At 37.5% G+C, this 21,147-nt stretch overlaps 1 protein-coding gene across 2 annotated transcripts in view; it reads left to right on the top strand.

Moving 5' to 3' along the window:
- The window catches only part of BTAF1 (B-TFIID TATA-box binding protein associated factor 1), a 100,762-nt gene that overhangs the window by 24,806 nt on the left and 54,809 nt on the right, over positions 1 to 21,147 (top strand). For both annotated transcript variants that reach the window (XM_032836497.1, XM_032836505.1), the window contains 10 exons: positions 5,132 to 5,295; positions 8,660 to 8,796; positions 12,102 to 12,231; positions 12,493 to 12,561; positions 13,830 to 13,919; positions 14,591 to 14,686; positions 14,784 to 14,960; positions 15,965 to 16,105; positions 17,315 to 17,439; positions 20,407 to 20,527. In XM_032836497.1, the coding sequence (XP_032692388.1) occupies positions 5,132 to 5,295; positions 8,660 to 8,796; positions 12,102 to 12,231; positions 12,493 to 12,561; positions 13,830 to 13,919; positions 14,591 to 14,686; positions 14,784 to 14,960; positions 15,965 to 16,105; positions 17,315 to 17,439; positions 20,407 to 20,527 (1,250 nt within the window). The remainder of the gene's footprint in view (positions 1 to 5,131; positions 5,296 to 8,659; positions 8,797 to 12,101; positions 12,232 to 12,492; positions 12,562 to 13,829; positions 13,920 to 14,590; positions 14,687 to 14,783; positions 14,961 to 15,964; positions 16,106 to 17,314; positions 17,440 to 20,406; positions 20,528 to 21,147) is intronic.

Raw genomic sequence — 21,147 nt, 5'->3', positions numbered from 1 at the left:
TTTTCTCTAACTTAAGTCGCTTAACATAATACCTCTAGTTGCATCCATATCATTGTAAATGGCAAGATTTCATTCTTTTTGATGGTTGAGTAATATTTCATTGTATACATACCACATCTTTACCCATTCATCTGTCGATGGACATCTGGACTCTTTCCATAGTTTGGCTGTTGTGGACACTGCTGCTATAAACATTGGGGTGCAGGTGCCCCTTTGGATCACTGCATTTGTAGCTTTAGGGTCAATACCTAGTATAGTGCAATTGCTGGGTTGTAGGGTAGCTCTATTTTCAACTTTTTGAGGAAGCTTCATACTGTTTTCTAGACTGGCTGCCCCAGCTTGCATTCCCACCAACAGTGTAAGAGGGTTCCCCTTTCTCTTCATCCTCGCCAACCTGTGTTGTTTCCTGACTTGTTAATTTTAGCCATTCTGGCCAGTGTGATGTGGTATCTCATTGTGGTTTTGATTTGTATTTCCCTCATGCCCAGTGATGTTGAGCACTTTTTCATGTGTCTGTTGGCCATTTGGATGTCTTCTTTGCAAAAATGTCTATTCATATCTTCTTGGGCTCTTTCCATATTATGGCTATTGTTGACATTGCTCCTATAAACCTTGGGGTTCATGTGCCCCTTCAGATAATTATGTTTGTGTCCTTGGATGAATATCTAGTAGTACAGTTGCTGTAGGGTAATTCTATTTTTAACTTTTTTTTTTTTTTTAAAGATTTTATTTATTTATTTGACAGACAGAAATCACAAGTAGGCAGAGAGGCAGGCAGAGAGAGAGAGAAGGGGAAGCAGGATCCCTGCTGAGCAGAGAGCCCGATGCGGGACTCGATCCCAGGATCCCGAGATCATGACCCGAGCCGAAGGCAGAGGCTTAACCCGCTGAGCCACCCAGGCGTCTCTATTTTTAACTTTTTAAGGAATCTCCATACCGTTTTCCAGAGTGGCTGCATCAATTTACATTCCCACCAACAGTGTAAGAGGCTACTTTTCTCTACGTCCTCACTAACATCTGTTGTTTCCTGACTTGTTAATTTTAGCCATTCTGACTGGTCTGAGGTGGTATCTCACTATGGCTTTGATTTGTATTTCCCTGATGCCAAGTGATGTGGAACATTTTTTCATGTGTCTGTTGGCCATTTGTATGTCTCTGGAGAAAAGTCTGTTCATGTCTTTGCCCATTTCTTGACTGGATTTTTTGTGGGTTTTTTTGGGTTTTGAGTGTGATGAGTTCTTTATAGATCTTGGATATTAGCCCTTTATCTGATATGTTGTTGTTTGTGAATGTCTTCTACCATTCCGGAGGTTGCCTTTTGTTTCCTTTGCTGTGTAGAACCTTTTAACCCTGATGAAGTCTGAGTAGTTCATTTTTGCTTTTGCCTTTAGATATGTGTCTAGCAAGAAATGGCTGCAGCTTAGGTTGCAGGGGTTGCTGCCTGTGTTCTCCTCTGGGATTTCGATGGATTCCTGTCTCACACTGAGGTTTTTCATCGATTTTGACTCTGTTTTTGTTTATGGTGTAAGGAAGTGGTCCAGTTTCATTCTTCTGCATATGGCTGTCCAATTTTCCCAACACCATTTGTTGAAGAGACTGTCTTTTTTCCATTGGATATTTTTTGTTGCTTTGTTGAACATTAGTTGGCCATAGAGTTGAGAGTCCATTTTCGGGTTCTCTGTTCTGTTCCATTGATCTCTGTGTCTGTTTCTATGCCAGTACTATACTGTCCTGATGATTATGGCTTTGTAATACAGCTTGAAGTCTAGGACATTGTATTTAAAAGAAAAAAAACTCTACGGGTAACTAATACATAACAAGGAATCGGAACCCCAGTTTTTGGGCAGCTCAGATTTTAATGCTGTTAAGTTGCAGTTTGCTGATTAGTGCTCATTTAAAATTCTCTAATTAGATTTTCTTTACACGTCTGTTTATCTGTGTTTGTTTCCTCATACATGAAGGACACATACATGATTAGTATAGGTGCTAGGCTGATCTTCCTTTGCAGTTGTGTAGGTTATTTCCTCCTTTCCCTGGAATGAGAAGTCTGATTTTGGGTTCTGTGTGCGTGTCATGGACTTGTGATCCAGTCTTCACTTTTGGAGGCCTCGTGTTTTTCCTTCTGAGAGAGTAGTCTTAAAAATTTTTTTAAAAAAGATTTTATTTATTTGACAGAGCGATCACAAGTAGGGAGAGAGGCAGGCTGGGGGAGGGGGGTGGGAAGCAGGCTCCCTGCTGAGCAGAGAGCTCGATGTGGGGCTCGATCCCAGGACCCTGAGACCATGACCTGAGCCGAAGGCAGAGGCTTAACCCACTGAGCCACCCAGGCGCCCCTTAAATTTCTTTTTAAGGCTTTTGGGGATTTTTTTTTGACACAGAGATAGAGAGTACAAGTAGGCAGAGAGGCAGGCAGAGGGAGAGGGAGAAGCAGGCTCTCTGCTGAGCAGGGAGCCCGACGTGGGTCTTGATCCCAAGATCCTGGGATCATGACCCGAGCTGAAGGCAACCGTTTAACAGACTGAGCCACCCTGGCACCCAGAATTTTTTTTAATAGCTTTATAGAGATATAATAAACATACCATACAGTTCACCTATTTTTAAGGTGTACAATTCAGTGGTGTTTAATATATTCACAGATACATGTGGTCAATTTTGGAGTATTTTCTTTATCTCAAGAAAAAACCCTATATCCCTTAGCTGTTAACCTCTGACACCCTACTTCTTTCCTTCCAGGCCTTAAGCATCTGTCTCTGCCTGTTATAAACAATTCTTATAAATGGAATTATCTAATATGTGATTTTTTTTTTAAGAGTATTTATTTATTTGACAGAGCGATCACAAGTAGGCAGAGAGACAGCCAGAGGGGGAGGGGGAAGCAGGCCCCGTGCCGAGCAGAGAGCCCCATGCGGGGCTCGATCCCAGGACTCTGAGATCATGACCTGAGCCAAAGGCAGAGGCTCAACCCACTGAGCCACCAATGTGCCCCTAATATCTGATCTTTAGTGACTGGTGTTTTCCAAGGTTTATCCACCCTGTGATATATATCAGTGCTTATTTCATTTTGTTTCCCTAGGTAGTTTTTATTACTGGTTGTATCAGTTTTTTAATTGTTGTGGAGTATAGATAACATAAAATTTACATCTTAACTGTGGGTTATTAAGTACATTTACATTGTTGTGAGCCAGTCTCCAGGACTCTTCATGTTGCAAAATGGAAACTTCATACAGTAGTCCCCCTTATGCACAAAGGATATATTTCAAGCCTGAAACTGTAGGTAGTAATACCAAACCATATATGAACTATTTTTTCCTATACATATAGAACTATGAAAAAACTTAGTTTATAAATTACACATAGTAAGAGATTGACAACAATAATATAAAATAGAACTATTATGATATACTTTAATAAAAATTATATAAATTTCTCTAGAAATGTCTTCCTGTAATATACTCACCCTTCTTGTAATGATGTGAGGTGATAAAATGCCTAGATGATGAGATGAAGTAAGGTGAACGACATAGGGATCATGGTGTAAGTGTTAGGCTACTATTGTTAGCCTAACGACCTTCTGATGATATGTCGAAAGCAGGATCATCTGCCTCTGGACTGTTGACTGTGGGTAACTGAAACCATAGAATGTGAGACCACAGATAAGTGGGGATTACTGTACCCATTAAACAGTTCCCATTCCGGGGCGCCTGTGTGGCTCAGTGGGTTAGAGCCTCTGGCTTCGGCTCAGGTCATGATCCCAGTGTCCTGGGATCGAGCCCTGCATCGGGTTCTCTGCTCAGCAGGGAGCCTGCTTCCTCCTCTCTCTGCCTGCCTCTCTGCCTACTGTGATCTCTGTCTGTCAAATTATAAATAAAATCTTTAAAGAAAAAAAAAAAGTTCCCATTCCTCCCTCCCTCCCTCCAGCCCTGGCAACCACCATTCTACTTTCTGTCTTTATGAATTTGACTGCTCTAGGTACTTCATATAAATAGAGCCATAACAGTTTTTGTCCTTTTGTGATCGGGTTGTTTCACTTAACATAATCTCCTCAGCATTCATCTGTGTCTCAGTATATGTCAGAATTTCCTTCCTTTTTAAGGCTGAGTAATATTCCAGTGTGTGTTTATACCACATTTTGTATATTCATCCATCAGTAGATACTTGGGTTGCTTCTACTTTTTGGTTATTGTAAACAATGCTGCTATCTTTGAACATGGGTATATCTTTTTGAATCCCTGCCTTTATTACTTTTGGTTATATACCCAGAAGAGGAATACTGGATCACATTGTATTTCTATTTTTAATTTTTTTAGGAACTGCTGTACTGTTTTCCATAGTGGGTATACCATTTTACATTCATACCAGCAGTGGACAAGATTTTCGGTTTCGGGGTACCTGGGTGGCTCAGTGGGTTAAAGCCTCTGCCTTCGGCTTGGGTCATGATCCTGGGGTCCTGGGATCGAGCCCTGTATCGGTCTCTCTGCTTGGCAGGGAGCCTGCTTCTCCCCCACTTCTCTCTGCCTGCCTCTCTGCCTACTTGTGGTCTCTCTCTGTCAAATAAATAAATAAAAATAAAATAAATAAAATCTTTAAAAAAAAAAAGGATTTTCGGTTTCTCCATATCCTTGCTATGTTGGGGATCCATAGGTGGTGTATTAAACTAAGAACATGCAGATTATGACCTGCTGAATGAGAATGTGTAGAACGACCCACATGGAGTTGGCACGTAGCTCCCTAACATCGAGTTCCCATTTTGGGGAAGTGAAAAACTCAGGTTGTTTTGATTGAAGACATGATTTTAGTTCACTCGCACAAAGGAAACAAAGTCACATTGGGCATGGAGCCTACTTAAGAAAAAAATAAATAAAATCGGTTTATTTCCCCAGGAATGGATCTCATTTTATATATATTTGATAATTAACAGTAGGGCAATGGGGGGATATGTCAATGAAAAGTCCTAGAGTGTTTTGTTAGCTAGAACACTATTTTTTAACCATAGTTAGGACTCAAAGAGATTGAGTATGGTTTGTTTTGTTGTAATTTTAATAGTTAAAATTTTTAATCAAGTTTGGTCTTCATTTAGTAGAAAACTTCTTAAATAAGATTTAGAGGGAATGCATTTCTTTTCTGTTTAAAGGTGAAGTGGATCCTAAAGAGAGGATAGCACGCCAGAGGAAACTGTTACAGAAGAAACTTGGTCTTAATATGGGAGAAGCCATTGGAATGAGTACTGAAGAACTCTTCAATGATGAAGATTTGGATTATACCCCAACTTCAGCAGCCCTTGTAAACAAACAACCTGTAGGTAAAATCTTTGGTTGTTCGATTGCAAGTAATAACACAATGGTTTTGGCTCATTTTGCCATGTAATTGCAGTTAAAAAAAAATTGCTGTTCTTGTGCCATCATATTTTAGTATCTTCTTAAATAGATTTCTAACACCAGATACCTTTTTTTTTTTTTTTTGAAGATTTTATTTATTTGACAGAGAGAGAGATCACAAGTAGGCAGAGAGGAAGGCAGAGAGAGGGAAACAGGCTCCCCGCTGAGCAGAGAGCCTGATGTGGGACTCGATCCCAGGACCCTGAGATCATGACCTGAGCTGAAGGCAGCGGCTTAACCCACTGAGCCACCCAGGCACCCTAGTATCTTCTTAAATGGATTTCTAACATCAGATACTTTTTTTTTTTTGAAGATTTTATTTATTTATTTGACAGAGATCACAAGTAGGCAGAGAGGCAGGCAGAGAGAGAGGAGGAAGTAGGCTCCCTGCTGAGCAGAGAGCCCAATGATGCACAGGGCTTGATTCCAGGATCCTGGGATCATGACCTGAGCCAAAGGCAAAGGCTTTAACCCACTGAGCCAGCCAGGTGCCCCTAACACCAGATTCTTAAGAGACAGAAGTTCAACCTACCTTGCAGACTCTGAGTTCACTGTTAGATAAAAGCTGTGGGGGATCTTTTAGGAGTCACTTCTGTTGAGAGATCCTAGTTGCTTTTTCCTTTGTTTTTTAGTGGGGGAAAAAAAAAATAAATGCTTTGAGAGTGTGGAAGATAGCAAGGCTAGTATGATGATACTAAAAATCTTTAGAGCTATGCCTTATTCTTTTATTTGAGAAAATAACAGACATGATAACAAGGACACTTTCAAATAGTGCAGAAAAGTATACAATATGAAGTAAAAGAAGTTTTCAATAATTGACTCCCATGTCCTCGTCCCCCCAGGCAACCCTTTATAAATTACTTATACATATATACACGAGTATATGTGTCTTTTTAAGCCATATTTACCTTTTCCCATTTCATATAGCTGAATGTATCAGCATATACAGATTGATTATACATTTTTTTGATAGCTTCGTGCTCTGTTGTTGTATTGGCTGTACCATAACTTTCCTCTGTATTCCTCCCTTTTCTCTATTCTTCCAATTTCCACTGGATGCCTACATGCTGTTTCTGCCCTTTTCTTTCTTTCTTGTTTTTTTTTTTAATGTCCCAAACTATTTAAGCTCCAGTAAAAGCTATGACTGTCTCCTCAGAAAAATTCACATGCAAATGAAATATTACCATTTGAGGGGTTTGGTATTCTTTCCTCTTGCCCCTGCAGTATCTTTTAGGGTTTTCTAGTCCTTGTTAGAATTCCTGCTTTGTAGTCATGCAACATTTACTTTCTCTTCTTTTGACCTTTGTCTTTGCCTTTATACTAGTTATTCTCTGAACTATCAGATTTTGGTAGCTTTTTTAGGGTTAAGGGAGTATGTGTTGATGAATAACTTTTGCAGACAGGAAAATAATTGGAACATTCTAGAGGAAAAAAAGTATAAAGAGGCAGAAGGTATAATGACATCAGGAAGGAACAGAGAGAAATGGGGTACAAAGGGAAGCATAAGGTGTAAATAAATAAAGAAGACAATAGAATAAAGGAGGATGAAAATGTAGTAATGTGATCACAGTGTGGTAATTGTGTATGATACAAAAAAAAGGTGGGCCAGGTATATTAGAGAAAATAGGCTGTAGATAGAACAGTTGTATATGGGATGGACAACAGCCAGTTTGAGGTTTGCAGGATCCAAGTTGAGTTGGCCTTATAAGTCATGGACCTATGACAGGAGTTGTTTAATGTTGCCCTTTGCCCTAGGTTCATCACTGCTTATATTTATGCCAGTGGTCCCTAGACCAAGACTATAGCAGGGCATCCATGTGAGTGACCCTGATTGGTTGTCAAAGTGTGAATTTCAGTTGACTCTTAATCTGTTGAAAACAGAGAGGATTTTTAGGCTTGAGTTCAAAGCATTTCTGTCTCATAGCCTTTATAATGTCATGAATGGAAAAGACAGCAAAAACAGGAGACAGGGGCCCCTGGGTGATGCAGTCAGTTGAGTGTCTGATTCTTGGTTTCTGCTCCGGTCATGATCTCAGGATTGTGAGATCTCGAATCTGGAGTCGGGCTCTGAGCTCAGCAAGGAGTCTGCATAGTTTCTCCCTCTCCTCCTACTCTTCCGTGTGCACATGGGTGTGCTCTCTCTCTCTTAAGTGAATGTATAAATCTTAAAAACCCCAAAAAACATAAAAGCAAAAAACAGTAGACAGTGACTGCTTAAGAAGGAAGGAGCAAGGGGCGCCTGGGTGGCTCAGTGGGTTAAAGCCTCTGCCTTTTGGCTTGGGTCATGATCCCAGGGTCCTGGGATCGAGCCCCACGTCGGGCTCTCTGCTCTGCAGAGAGCCTGCTTCCCCCTCTCTCTGCTTGCCTCTCTGCCTATTTGTGATCTCTGTCTGTCAAATAAATAAATAAAATCTTAAAAAAAAAAAAAAGGAGCAATATGGGCTAAGTTGACTATAGGATGCTGGATCACTTATGGCTGTAATTTTTAGTTCTTTCAATAGATGATTAGTTTATTGATGTTCTTTATTATAACTTTTCGGTGGTGTTATGGTTGTTATTTTGTTTTTATTTTAAGTCTGGTATAATTTAACATACAGTGTTATATTAGTTTGGGGTGTACAATTTATTGATTTAGCAATTTTGTACATTACTCAGAGCTCATGAAGATAAGTGTACTCTTAATCTCCTTCACCTGTTTCACCCATACTTCAAACCATTCACCTCCCCTCTGGTAACTATCAGTTTGTTCTCTATAATTAAGAATCGTTTTTTGGTTTGTCTGTCTCTTTTTTTTTTCTTCGTTCGTTTTGTTTTTTAAGTTCTATGTATGAGTGAAATCATATGGTATTTGTCTTTCTCTGACTTACTTTGCTTAGCATTATCCTCTCTAGATCCATCCATGTTACTGGAAATGGCAAGATTTCATTTTTTATGGCTGAATAATATTCCACTTTAGCTATATACTGCATCTTCTTTATTATTGTGGTTATTTTGAAGTATCACCTTTTCAAAACCCTCTCTGTGGGTTATGGTCATATATTTGTGCCACGTCTGTGACAATAAAAGTTAAGAACACAAGCATCTTTTGGGAATTGGAAGAATAGGGAAAAAGGAAGAAGAGAATGAAATTATGGTAGAGCCAGACAACAAAATAGCATGATACTGTTAAAATGTGGTCAATTTGGATATAGTGAAATTTATAGTCATAGTCCTCTTCTGAGGCTAAGATTGTGGGTATTTATTTTAACTTCAAAAGTTAAAACAGCATTCTTTTGTTCTTTTAGACTCTCCAGGCAGCTGAATTGATTGACTCAGAATTTCGAGCAGGAATGAGCAATAGACAAAAGAACAAAGCTAAAAGAATGGCCAAGTTATTTGCAAAACAGAGATCCAGGGATGCAGTGGAAACTAATGAGAAGAGGTAGTAACCTTTTTTTGCTTATTCATTTAAAATACTGATGCTTTGTAGCTTAAATCTGTGTCTGCTTGGTTTTTAAAAAAAACATTTGCTGACATTGTCTTTGGCATGGAATACCATTTGGATTGTCGTGCTCAATTTTCAGAGATTATTTACTAGTTCTAGGGAGGAAGACAGCTTCCCCAGAATAATTTACATATGAAGATTTTTTTTCTTACTAATTGACCTTTGGGTGGAGGCTGAAGCTCTTCCAAGGGAAGTGCATTCAAGAGAGAACAAGTGTACATGCCTTAATCATAGACTGTTCAACAAACAGAAAGAAAGTATGTCTAGGATGAGTAGACAGAAGTGAGGCTAGTACAGTGAAGTCAGAGAGAGATGGTCTAAGGACCACCAGTTAAGAAAACTGCTTGAGTATAGAACTGTCCCAGCATTACATCATCTGTCTTCCAGCCTGGGGGCTAAGCCAAATAGCAGGTAATAATGCAGGTTTGTTTACCTAATCTTGTTGTAGGAAAAACTCCAGACAGAATCACTGTCCTCATTTTATTTTTAAATGAAGTAATAAAAGTGGTATCTGTGTATGATTTGGAATAGCATTTTTTTTTTAATTTCTTTTCAGCGTAACAGTATTCATTGTTTTTGCACCACACCCAGTGCTCCATGCAATCCGTGCCCTCTCTAATACTCACCACCTGGTTCCCCCAACCCCCCACCCCCCGCCCCTTCAAAACCCTCAGATTGTTATTCAGAGTCCATAGTCTCTCATGGTTCACCTCCCCTTCCAATTTCCCTCAACTCTCTTCTCCTCTCCATCTCCCCTTGTCCTCCATGCTATTTGTTATGCTCCACAAATAAGTGAAACCATGTGATAATTGACTCTCTCTGCTTGACTTATTTCACTCAGCATAATCTCTTGCAGTCCCGTCCATGTTGCTACAAAAGTTGGGTATTCATCCTTTCTGATGGAGGCATAATACTCCATAGTGTATATGGACCACATCTTCCTTATCCATTCGTCTGTTGAAGGGCATCTCGGTTCTTTCCACAGTTTGGCCACCATGGCCATTGCTGCTATGAACATTGGGGTACAGATGGCCCTTCTTTTCACTACATCTGTATCTTTGGGGTAAATACCCAGTAGTGCAATTGCAGGGTCATAGGGAAGTTCTGTTTTTAATTTCTTGAGGAATCTCCATACTGTTTTCCAAAGTGGCTGCACCATGGAACAGAGTAAGTTCAAAACAACCTTCTTCTGAAGCACTTTGAGGAATGTACTAAAATACTGTTTTTGATGCTCCACTTAGCTGTGTTGAATCAGGATCTTTAGTGGTGGTCTAGAAGTGTTTGAGTAAAGGATAAATTAAATGCATGAGAACTTAAAAAGCTTTTTTGCAGGTGACAGAACCTTTTGTTTTTTCCATTCATATAAAGCTAAAAAGTAAGTGTCCACGGCATTTATTTAAAGACTAGGCTCAAAGGAGGAATAAATAACAAAAATCTACTTGCTATACGTTTTTACTTGGGGTTAAATTGTTTTTTTGTTTGGTAGGGGGTTTTTTTAGTACAAAAATTTTATGAAGCTTTATTAAACTACAAAGTTTTTTAAGTGAACAACTTACTAGGATTGTATATAGTAATTAATGTTTCTATTGGCTTTGTTCATATAAGCACATTTATAAATATTTGAATATTGAAATAGTTTGACCTTACTTTTCAGAGTTTATAATTCATTCGTTCCACAAATATTTATGACTGTCTTGTAAGTGCTAGATACTGTTTTAGGCCCTCAGGATGCATTGATGAATAAAATAGATAAGAATTCTGCCTTCATGGAGCTTGTATTCTAGAGGGGAAAATAAATGAGGAAGAAGAGGGGCACCCGGCTGGGTCAGTCAGTATAGCATGTAACTCTTCATTTCTGGGTTGTAAGTTCAAGCCCCACGTTAGGTGTAGAGATTACTTAAAAATAAAATCTTTTTTTTTTTCCCAATGATTTTATTTATTTGAGAAAGAGAGCACAAGTGGGGGTTGGGGAAGAGGCCGAGGGAGAGGGAGAAGCAAGCTCCCCACTGAGCAGGGAGCCCAATGTGGAGCTCAGTCCCAGGACTTTGGGATCATGACCTGAGCTGAAGGTAGACGATTAGCTTAACCGACTGAGCCACCCAGGTGCCCCCAAAATAAAATCTTTTAGAAAAAAGAATATAAATAAGTAAATATACTGTGTATATATGCATATATCATGTTAATGATAAGGGTCAAGAAAGACAAAGGAGAGAAAACAAGGAAGGAACATGTGAAATGTTTTGTGGGGAGTTTGAAATTTTAGGTAGGATGGTCAGAGAGGGATTCACAGAGGTGGCTTTTCATTAAAGATCAGAAAGAAGTGAGGATGCCAGTCCTATGAATATTTGGAAAACACATTCTAAGTAGAGGAAGAGCAAGGGCAAATGCCTGGAAGGAGAAACATGCCTAGCAGTTTCAAGGGCAGTCTGAAGACCAACCAGTGTGGCTATATTGGAGAGAGCTAGGGGAAGAATAATAGGGAGTGAATTAGGGGAATAATAATTAGGAATGATATTCAGGAGGGCCAGATTTCTTTCATCACCTTTAGAAAAAATGGTTGGTCAAATAAATCATTAAGATGGGGAGGATATTTATAGCGAATAATGCTGTGTATACCTTAACTGTGCTAATTGTCCTTTCTGTTAATATTGAATAAAATAGTTTTTATTTGCCTTCTCTTTTGTAATGCTTTACTATACTATTTACTGAGGCTAGCCTCAGTATTTTTGTTCCAGTCATAAAATAATATTTCCTCCAATTTTCTGGAAACATTTTTCATTAGTCAGTTACCTCTATTTTTTCAAGAACTAGTATGATTATAGTATGTTACTCAGTGTCTTAGTTCCTCCAGGGTACAAAAGTCTAGTAAAATTATGCTGGGCCAGATTTAGGTTGTTAGACCAATACAGTTTAAAAAGGAGAAGAGCTGGTTGTTGAGAAGTAAAAAAGACTTGTTAGATTTGAGATTCAGTTTGAAAGCAAGAATTCACAGACCTATTTTACATTTAGCAGTGAGGGTAGGAAAATATAAATATAAATATATATACATTATATATTTTTAGGAGAATATATTTTACTCAAAACTTTTTAAGTGGTTAATCTTATTTGGTATATGAAATTTTAAGCAAACCATATAAGTAGAATATGGCAAAACATTTGTTCAAATGATGAATTCCCTTATGTTCTTTGTGGTTCACATTATTCCTTATTCACTTTTTTAAATGGTGCGTTTTATTTTTTAGCAATGATAGCACTGATGGGGAACCAGAAGAAAAGAGACGAAAAATAGCAAATGTTGTTATTAATCAGTCTGCAAATGATTCCAAAGTCTTGATTGATAATATTCCAGACAGTTCTTCCTTAATTGAAGAGGTACTATTGAAATGTCCTAAGGTGTCTTTTGAAATTGTTTATAATTTTTCATGCTAATGTGTCGGTAGATAGTATTTAATAATCTAGCCATTGAGAGAAATTTTATTATAAGTATCTTTACTTCATTAGTAAAAAATTTATTTAAAATTTTAAGGTCTATTATTACTAGATCTACAAAGAAATACACTTTATTAAATTACTTAAATCGTTAGCATAAAACAGATCTTTTGGATTAGTAGTAATTCTGTTTTTCTTATTCAGACAAATGAATGGCCTTTAGAAAGCTTTTGTGAAGAACTTTGCAATGACCTTTTTAATCCCTCCTGGGAGGTAAGATTTCTTCATTCCAGCTTCTCTTAGCTCTACTTTTTTTTTTTTTGCTAATAAAGGGAGTCATGTCCAGCACAGTCTGTTTTGTTAGGATCCCTATTCTTCCTTGTGTACCTCTCAGAACCACTGACCCAGGCACTTCATATCAATCACCTTCTAAGTAGAAAACTTGAGACAGATTTTTATCTTTCATACACATTTTGGTCATATTTCTTTAGTGAACTGTTCATTTCTTTTCATTTTTTTTAGCTGTAGTATAAGGACTTGCATATCTCTCCTAAATAGTAAAAACTTCTTTTTTAAGTGGACAGTTTTGATTAAGAGCAATAGTTTCCAAACCAGCTTTTTAGTCTCAGAAATACTTCTTTCAGTCTCAGAAATGTCTTTTTTTTTTTTTTTTAAGATTTTATTTATTTGACAGAGATCACAAGTAGGCAGAGAGGCAGGCAGAGAGAGAGAGGGGGAAGCAGGCTCCTTGCTGAGCAGAAAGCCTGATGTGAGGCTCAATCCCAGGACCTTGAGATCATGACCTGAGCTGATGGCAGAGGCTTAACCCACTGAGCCACCCAGGTGCCCGTCAGAAATAAATCTTGATCAGATCCCAATATGTAAAAGAGATGAAAGTGGAGTACCTCTGATTGAAGTTGAGAATTGGTGGTCTCAAAGCATTCTGTCCTGCATTGGTTGGCTTCTGGGTAATTTAAAAAGCACTGCTTTGGAATACCTTTTAGCATTTCTGTTCCTTGGTGTACTTCTGTTTAAAGTTATTCAAGTCTTAAATTGAGTCTTGAATACGTGAGTGCAGCATCGGTGGCCCATTTCCTTCTTTCAGTGGCACTTCAGAAAGCCACGGGGTGACAGTGAGGCATTAGTCATGAGACAGTTGAATTATTTTCTTTTCACATTTATCCTGGTAGGTTTGGAACTCAGTTTTAATATATATATTTCTAAAATATTGATGTTGGACTTAGAGGATAATGCTGAATACAGATAAAGGGTAGGGAAGTGACAGCCAAATAGATTATTACCCCAGAAGGATTTTAGAATAATTGTGTTCTTAGTTTGATTTTAGAACAATTTGACATAACCAAATTGTGAAATTAATATATGTAATTTTTCTTAGAGAACAGAAGAAAAACTTTTTCGAAGTGTCACTGAAGTTTATTCTGATTTCTTAAAAATTTAATATCCGTTTTCATATGGAAGAAAAGTTAAACTCAGTTTCTTAAGCATTTAGTCTCTGACATTTTTTTCTTGTTTCTTTTTAGGTTCGGCATGGTGCTGGCACTGGCCTTAGGGAAATCCTTAAAGCTCATGGAAAAAGTGGTGGTAAAATGGGAGATAGCACTTTAGAAGAGGTAAGTGTAGTAAAGGACCGGTTATTACGAAGTTTCAGTAGTTGGCTTCTTTTCCCAAGACAGGGAAGTTACAGAGTTTGGGCCATGACATAGAAATGATAAATAGCTAATAATAAAAAATATGGAAAGATGAATATGAGGAAGAAAGTAAAAAGGTTAGGAAGAAGTCTGTTTATTAACAGAAAGAATGAGTTTATGGGAAAGATGTTCAGAAACATTGAGTGGAAAAATATGTAGAAACAGGAGTATTTGAGCAGGATATAATGGACTGGGAAGTAAAGTAAGGAATAAGAGGATAGTTTGGAGGTCACTAAGCAATATGATTGGTGTAGCATGAGATGCTGGTAATAGGATAGATAATAGATACATGACAGATAAGATTGAAATCAGAGCAGCTTTGAGTAGTTTCTTAATTTCTTTTGGAGTGCAAGTAACATAATAGAATTCATGAATTTTAAAGATTTTGGTATGGTGTTTGAACCTAATCAGTCAACAAATATGATGTGGTTAATATTAAAGGTAGTAATTGGGACTATGCTATGTTTTGGTTATTGTCAGACTAAAATAGTCCGTCCCAATATTTTAGTTTTGATTTTGGACCTGATGTTTCCTCAATCCCCAATATGAAGTACGATCTTAATCTGTTAACTAAAAAATGATTGTTTTAACAGATGATTCAGCAGCATCAAGAGTGGTTGGAAGACTTAGTTATTAGACTCCTTTGTGTTTTTGCATTAGACAGATTTGGAGACTTTGTTTCTGATGAAGTAAGTATCACCAAAAGGAGGCTTTGCCCAATCAAATTTCAAATTCAACAGAAAAAGTTTTTTGTAAATATGAGTTTTCTTCCTTTCTCATTCATAGGTTGTGGCACCAGTTCGTGAAACTTGTGCTCAGACATTAGGTGTGGTGTTAAAACACATGAATGAAACAGGAGTTCATAAGACTGTGGATGTGCTGCTTAAGTTACTTACACAAGAACAGTGGGAAGTTAGGCATGGTGGTTTGCTAGGAATAAAGTATGCTTTGGCAGTTCGTCAGGTAAATACTTCAGTTTTTGAAGCATGTATGGGAGTTTTTTTCCCCCCCCCCTTAGTTTACTTTCATTAATTATATGAAATGCTCCTAGATTCTTTATGTTACAGATAAGCCAGTATTTCAAGATTTGCCTTCTTGAGGTAGTGTCATAGAACTAGGTGGAACTAATAAGAATTAAAGTACAAATCAAAAGATGGTTTGTTAGGTTTGAAAACCTGTTCCTGTTTTATAGCAAGACCAGTTCTCAGGGAGGTTTCCTAGTGTAGGATCATACGAGTAGCCTGGGTGGGCTCGCTCTTTTGGGGAGATTGAAAAAATAGGTTGGAGTTAGGAGAAGCAGGAAAGGATGGCTTTCCTGCCTTCTTCTCTGCCCACTTTTGGTTATCTTGGTGTTGAATAAGGAATAGAAGCTGAGGTTCCAGCACCTCAACATAGCCTTACCTTGAAAACATGTTCTGATGTTTTAAGCCACGTTGAATAATAAAGTACTTGATACTGTTGTAGTCTTTTTCAAATGGGATTAGTTACACATAGGCTTCTATTAAGTTATTTTTCTTTCTTTGTTTAAATGACTTTTTTTTTTTTTTTAATTTTTATTTGTTAGAGAGCGAGTGAGCACTAGTGGTGGGGGGAGCCAGAGGGAGAAGCAGACTCCCTGCTCAGCAGGGAGCCTGATGCAGGGCTCAATCCCAGGACCCCAAGATCATGACCTGAGCTGAAGGCAGATGCTTAACTGACTCAGCCACACAGGTGCCCCGTGTGATTCCTTTTTAATAAAGATTGGGATTCATGAGGTGCCTGACTGGCTCAGTCAGAAGAGTATGTGACTTGTGATCTCAGGATTGTGAGTTCGAGCCCTATGTTGGGTGTAGAGATTACTTAAATAAGTTAACTTAAAAAAAAAAGAAGATTAGGATTTATGCTTTCTTATAGTAAATTTAATAAAAAAAATGTTTAAGCACAATAATTTAATTGCAAAAAATTTATTTTGATGTACTGTTTTACAGGATGTAATTAATACTTTATTGCCTAAAGTTTTAACTAGAATAATTGAAGGACTTCAGGACCTTGATGATGATGTCAGAGCTGTTGCTGCAGCATCATTAGTACCTGTGGTAGAAAGCCTTGTGTATCTTCAGACACAGAAGGTAAATTAAATATTTTTGCATTTTCTTCTACAGAGCTTGTTTACATTCGGGGTATAGAGTATTAGGAAAAACTGAGTATTTGTTACTCCTTCATCCTCCATTTTTTTTTTTTTTTTAAATTTTATCTTTAAGTAATCTCTACACATAACATGGGGCTCAAACTTACAACTCTGAGTTTGAGGGTGTCATGTTCTACCATCTGAGTCAGCCAGACACCCCATCCTCTATTTTTTTTTTTAAGATTTTATTTATTTATTTGCCAGAGAGAGAGCAAGAGTGAGAGAGTGAGTGAGAACAAGCAGGGGGAGCAGCAGGCAGAGGGAGAAGCAGGCTCCCCACTGAGCAGGGAGCCTGATATGGGACTCGATCCCAGGACCCTGGGATCATGACCTGAGCTGAAGGCAGATGCTTAACCAACTGAGCCACCTGGGCGTCCCCCATCCTCTATTTTTCTTATGATAGATTGTGCTCTGATGTGTACAATTTCACTTACATATTATCCTTGAAAGGAGTGAACTTTGTCTACTAATCCACTTCCCTTTCATGTACAGAATATACATAGGGAGCATCTTTGAGAATAAAACAACCATTTCTTCTTTATTTCACTCCTGGTTTTCAGACATACGGGATTCTTTTTTTTGTTTTAATTTTGGTTTTGGCTTTAGATTTTTTTAATCTGGTTTCATTTTTTGAAATGGCCTCTTTTACGATCTGTCTGACTTTCTTTTCTATTATTAAAACCAGAACACATATATTTGGAAGTGCAGCAAGCAGTATTTACTTAAAAGCTCAAAAACTAAATTTGTCTTTTCGTGATGATTAGTATTGTTTTAAATATATTAAAGTTACTTTACACAGGGGGTCATGTCTTGTGTGTGTACACTGTATTGTTTTCAGAGTTTGTTTTTTTACATAAAATAGAGTATTGGCATAAAATGGAGTATTGGCTATCTTAATTCCTGAATTCTTCCTTCCATTATGAGCCTGGTAAGAAGGGGAAGTGGGAAGTGCCAAAGTAGAGTTGAGTGGCATTTAAAGAGGAATAGAGAATTACTAAAGGCAAGTAATGTCTCCTTAATTTTGCTCAAAACTGGTACTGTCAAAGGCATGGGGATTGTAAATGTTTTTGAATCATTAGGGGCTACAGTCTGGCGTGGCTTGTGGATATTTTGTGTAAAATAAATGTTTTCTTAATAACTGATCTTACAGGTACCCTTCATTATAAATACATTATGGGATGCTCTTCTGGAACTAGATGATCTTACAGCTTCAACAAATAGTATTATGACTCTTCTTTCATCCTTATTAACTTATCCTCAGGTCCAACAATGCAGGTAATTATTTGTAGTTAGTGGGAGTAAAGTAAAAAGTGTTTATATACATTTCCAGATAATGAAACCTAAAAATGAAAGTCTAGCATCTTTAAGAACAGCACCATAAGTTAGGGATGTCAAAGACTACTATTTTCAAGCAGCCTTTTCTTTTACTCTCTAACCACCAGTACATTTGGGGCAGGAAGGTAAAAAGGTCATATTCTTTACCCTTGGGCTATTTTGGTTATATAATTTTTCATCTTGCTCATCCTATGATAGTTAACTTCAGAAATAGAATCACTGCATATTATCTTCATCTCTAGCCCCAGGATTTAGAATTTCAGCTTTATTTAGAGACATTTAGCTAAAGAATTATCATTGAATATCAGCATTATATTTTCCAAAATTTGCTCCTCTGTGAACTTTTTCTTTTTATTAATGTCTTTTTTTTTTTTTTTAAGATTTTATTTATTTATTTGACAGAGAGAGAGATCACATAAGCAGGCAGAATGGCAGGCAGAGGGAGAAACAGGCTCCCCACTGAGCAGGGAGCCTGATGTGGGACTCAATCCCAGGACACTGGGATCATGACCTGAGCCAAAGGCAGAGGCTTTAACCCACTGAGCCACCCAGGCGTCCCTGAACTTTTTCTTTGTAATGTTCCTTCCAGCTCTTGCTCTTGACTTCAATAATTACTCATCAGGAAGGGAATACATAATAATGTAATATAATGTCCAAAGGTAGAGATTGAGTGAGGCCAAACATAAACCAAAAATTTTAAGTGTCACCTGTTTTCCTCTCCTGATAATTGAAATAAAGTTCAGCTAGTTAATGTTTTCCCTACCTTTTAGACTGCCACTGAATTATACTGTTTCTATTAACAGTATCTTTGGAGAAAAAAAAAAATAGCACACACACATAAAAATAGTATCTTTGGAGATATTGAAGAAAAAATTCATATGCAACTCTAAAAACCACAGATGAGAAAATTAAGTACTGTTCATTCTTAGCCTAGTGAGGATGTTTCATGAATATTCATATGATTATGATTTTAAATGATTTCTGGCTCTTTGAGATGTATTAAAAATATGTACAGAATATTTCAAATAATACTGAACCTTCTGGGAACACTCAGTGTTAAATTTAGGCCAGTAGGACAGCCTACAAGTTGGGATAGCAAAGTAAGTGCCTGTAAAAGCAAAGGAAGAGAAAAAGTGGTAGTGCATATATGGGATTTTATAATTTTCAGGTACTTTCAATTAGTAGTGAAAGCTATAGGGATTTTTTTTTTTTAAGATTTTATTTATTTATTTGACAGAGAGAGACACAGCAAGAGAGGGAACACAAGCAGGGGGAGTGGGAGAGGGAGAAGCAGGCTTCCCACCGGGCAGGGAGCCTGATGTGGGGCTTGATCCCAAGACCCTGGGATCGTGACCTGAGCCAAACGAAGGCAGATGCTTAACAATTGAGCCACCCAGACACCCCAGAAACTATAGGGATTAAATGAGTTCATCTATGTGAATGCCTGTTTCAAGCTGCAAAATGCAAGAGTTTTTAATTTCCCTACATCAGAAGTTGTCAAACTTTTACTGTGAAAGCCCAGATGGTGGTAGTTTTGGTTTTGTAGGTCATATCATCATTGTCAAAACTACTTAGCTATGTCATTGTAGTGCAAAAGCAGCCATAGAAAGTACATAAAGGAGTGAACATGGCTGTGTTCCAGTAAAACTTTATTTAAAAAAAAAAAAAAAAGCGGGTGGAGTGGGTTTGGACTATGAGCCTTTATTAACAGCAGCCCCAAATAAGGACTTAGAACTTAAAAAAAAAAAAATTTGAATAGATAGTGTCAGGAAAGCTAGATAATACAAGAAAATTAAAATTCTGTTAATTCAATGTGAAATAATAAAGGTTTTAATTTTTTTTGAAGTTGTGTTTTTGGAAAATTTGCTTCATTTGTTATATTTGGCAGATACTTTCCAGCTTATGTAAGAAATGCAGCATGTCTTTGGGAGCATGAGCAGTTATACTATTAAGACCTTGTTATAATGCTTTTACATGGATCAAGTCTGTTTTAGCATCTCTGTGCATGTGTTTAAGTTAGAATTTTATAAGTAAATTTAGTAAATGTGTAAGTAAATATAAGAAGTGATGTTCATATAAACCTGCAAGTAATGAATATAGTGTTAAAAGATAGGCCTCCTCAGGAACCACAAAAGAATATATAGTTACACTTGCTGTATTCTTTTTTTATTCATGCCTTTTTCTACGGAGTTACATATTTCAAATGCTATTTATAGATCTTTTCCTAATCTAAGGTAATTTTTATAAATGCTCATGGTTGTGGCAGGAATTCTGTGGTCCAAGTTGTTAGCATTGATGTGGCTTTGCATGTTTTTCCACTTAAATTCTAATCTGTGAAGGAAGATAGTTGAGGTTTCTTTCTTTTTTTTTTTTTTTTGAGGTTTCTTAGTAATGCTAAATCAAGATGAAAAATTTCAAAACTACTACCATACCACCTCTTGCTCATTTGTTATGTGACAGAGGTGACCCCAAAGAGGGGAATGTAAGTTCTGTGCATCTGATGATTACCCACTGGGTTCACCATGGGAAAGAAGAAACAATTAACAATCTTGATTTTGTGTAGCCTGATTGCCAGTTGAGATACATGTCCCATTTTCCTGAATAAGGACAGATTGAAAATAAGGGCAGTTACATTAGAAAGTTCTTATTTTAAAAAGGTAATTCATGGCATTAGTGCCATAGAACTTAACGTTAATATTTTTTTTATGACTATGTTTGCTCTGGCTACTCTGGTGCTATAGTAACTGTTCTGAATGAGGATCGTAAATGAATGTTCTTATGAAACTTGTATGTTTTTAGAATTTATCTATCAAGAAAGATACTAGGTTCACAAGGACATGTTTAGATAATGTACCAACAGAGTTTCAGCTGAGAATGAGTAAGATTAATTTATGTTTTCTTTATTAGTATTCAGCAGTCACTTACAGTTTTAGTTCCACGTGTCTGGCCTTTTTTGCATCACACTATATCATCAGTTCGAAGAGCAGCTTTGGAGACTCTATTTACGTTATTATCAACACAGGACCAGGTAAGAACTAATAACTATAGTGATCTTGAAATTATATAAAATAAGGCTGTATTTGGAGTTCTATAGGATGACCCCTAAAGACTGATGATGAAATTGCTAGGCACTTGCCTCCTCTTAAGAATTACTTAATCTTGGGCGCCTGGGTGGCTCAGTTGGTTAAGTGTCTGCCTTTGGCTCAGGTCATGATCCTGGGATCATGTCCTGCATTGGGCAGGAGTCTGCTTTTTCCTCTGCCCCTCCTCCCACTGGTTCTATCATTCTCTCACTCTCAAATAAATAAAGTCTTTAAAAAAATTATTATTTATTTGAGAGAAAGAGAGTGTGCACACAGAAGCAGGGGTTAGGATCAGAGGGAGAGTGAGGAGCAGATTCCCTGCTTCGCAGGGAACCTGGTGTAGGACTCCATCTCAGGACCCTGGGATCATGACCTGAGCCAAAGGCAAATGCTTAACCACTGAGCCACCCAGGCGCCCAAGAATTACTTAATCTTAAGAGCATGGTATTTCCAAGGGAGTGTACTTCAGGAGTCATTTTCCCTTTTTATAAGCATTTCCCCTGCTTATAAAACGTCAGATTTCTATTTTAAAAATAACAGTAGGTCAAACAAAATACTAGAATTT

This window comes from Lontra canadensis, unplaced genomic scaffold (assembly GCF_010015895.1).
Source record: "Lontra canadensis isolate GAN:19392208 unplaced genomic scaffold, GSC_riverotter_1.0 scaffold3, whole genome shotgun sequence".
Taxonomy (NCBI): Eukaryota; Metazoa; Chordata; class Mammalia; order Carnivora; family Mustelidae; genus Lontra; species Lontra canadensis.
The sequence above is the reverse complement of the archived record's forward strand: the minus strand, read 5'-3'. Positions and strand labels throughout refer to the sequence as shown.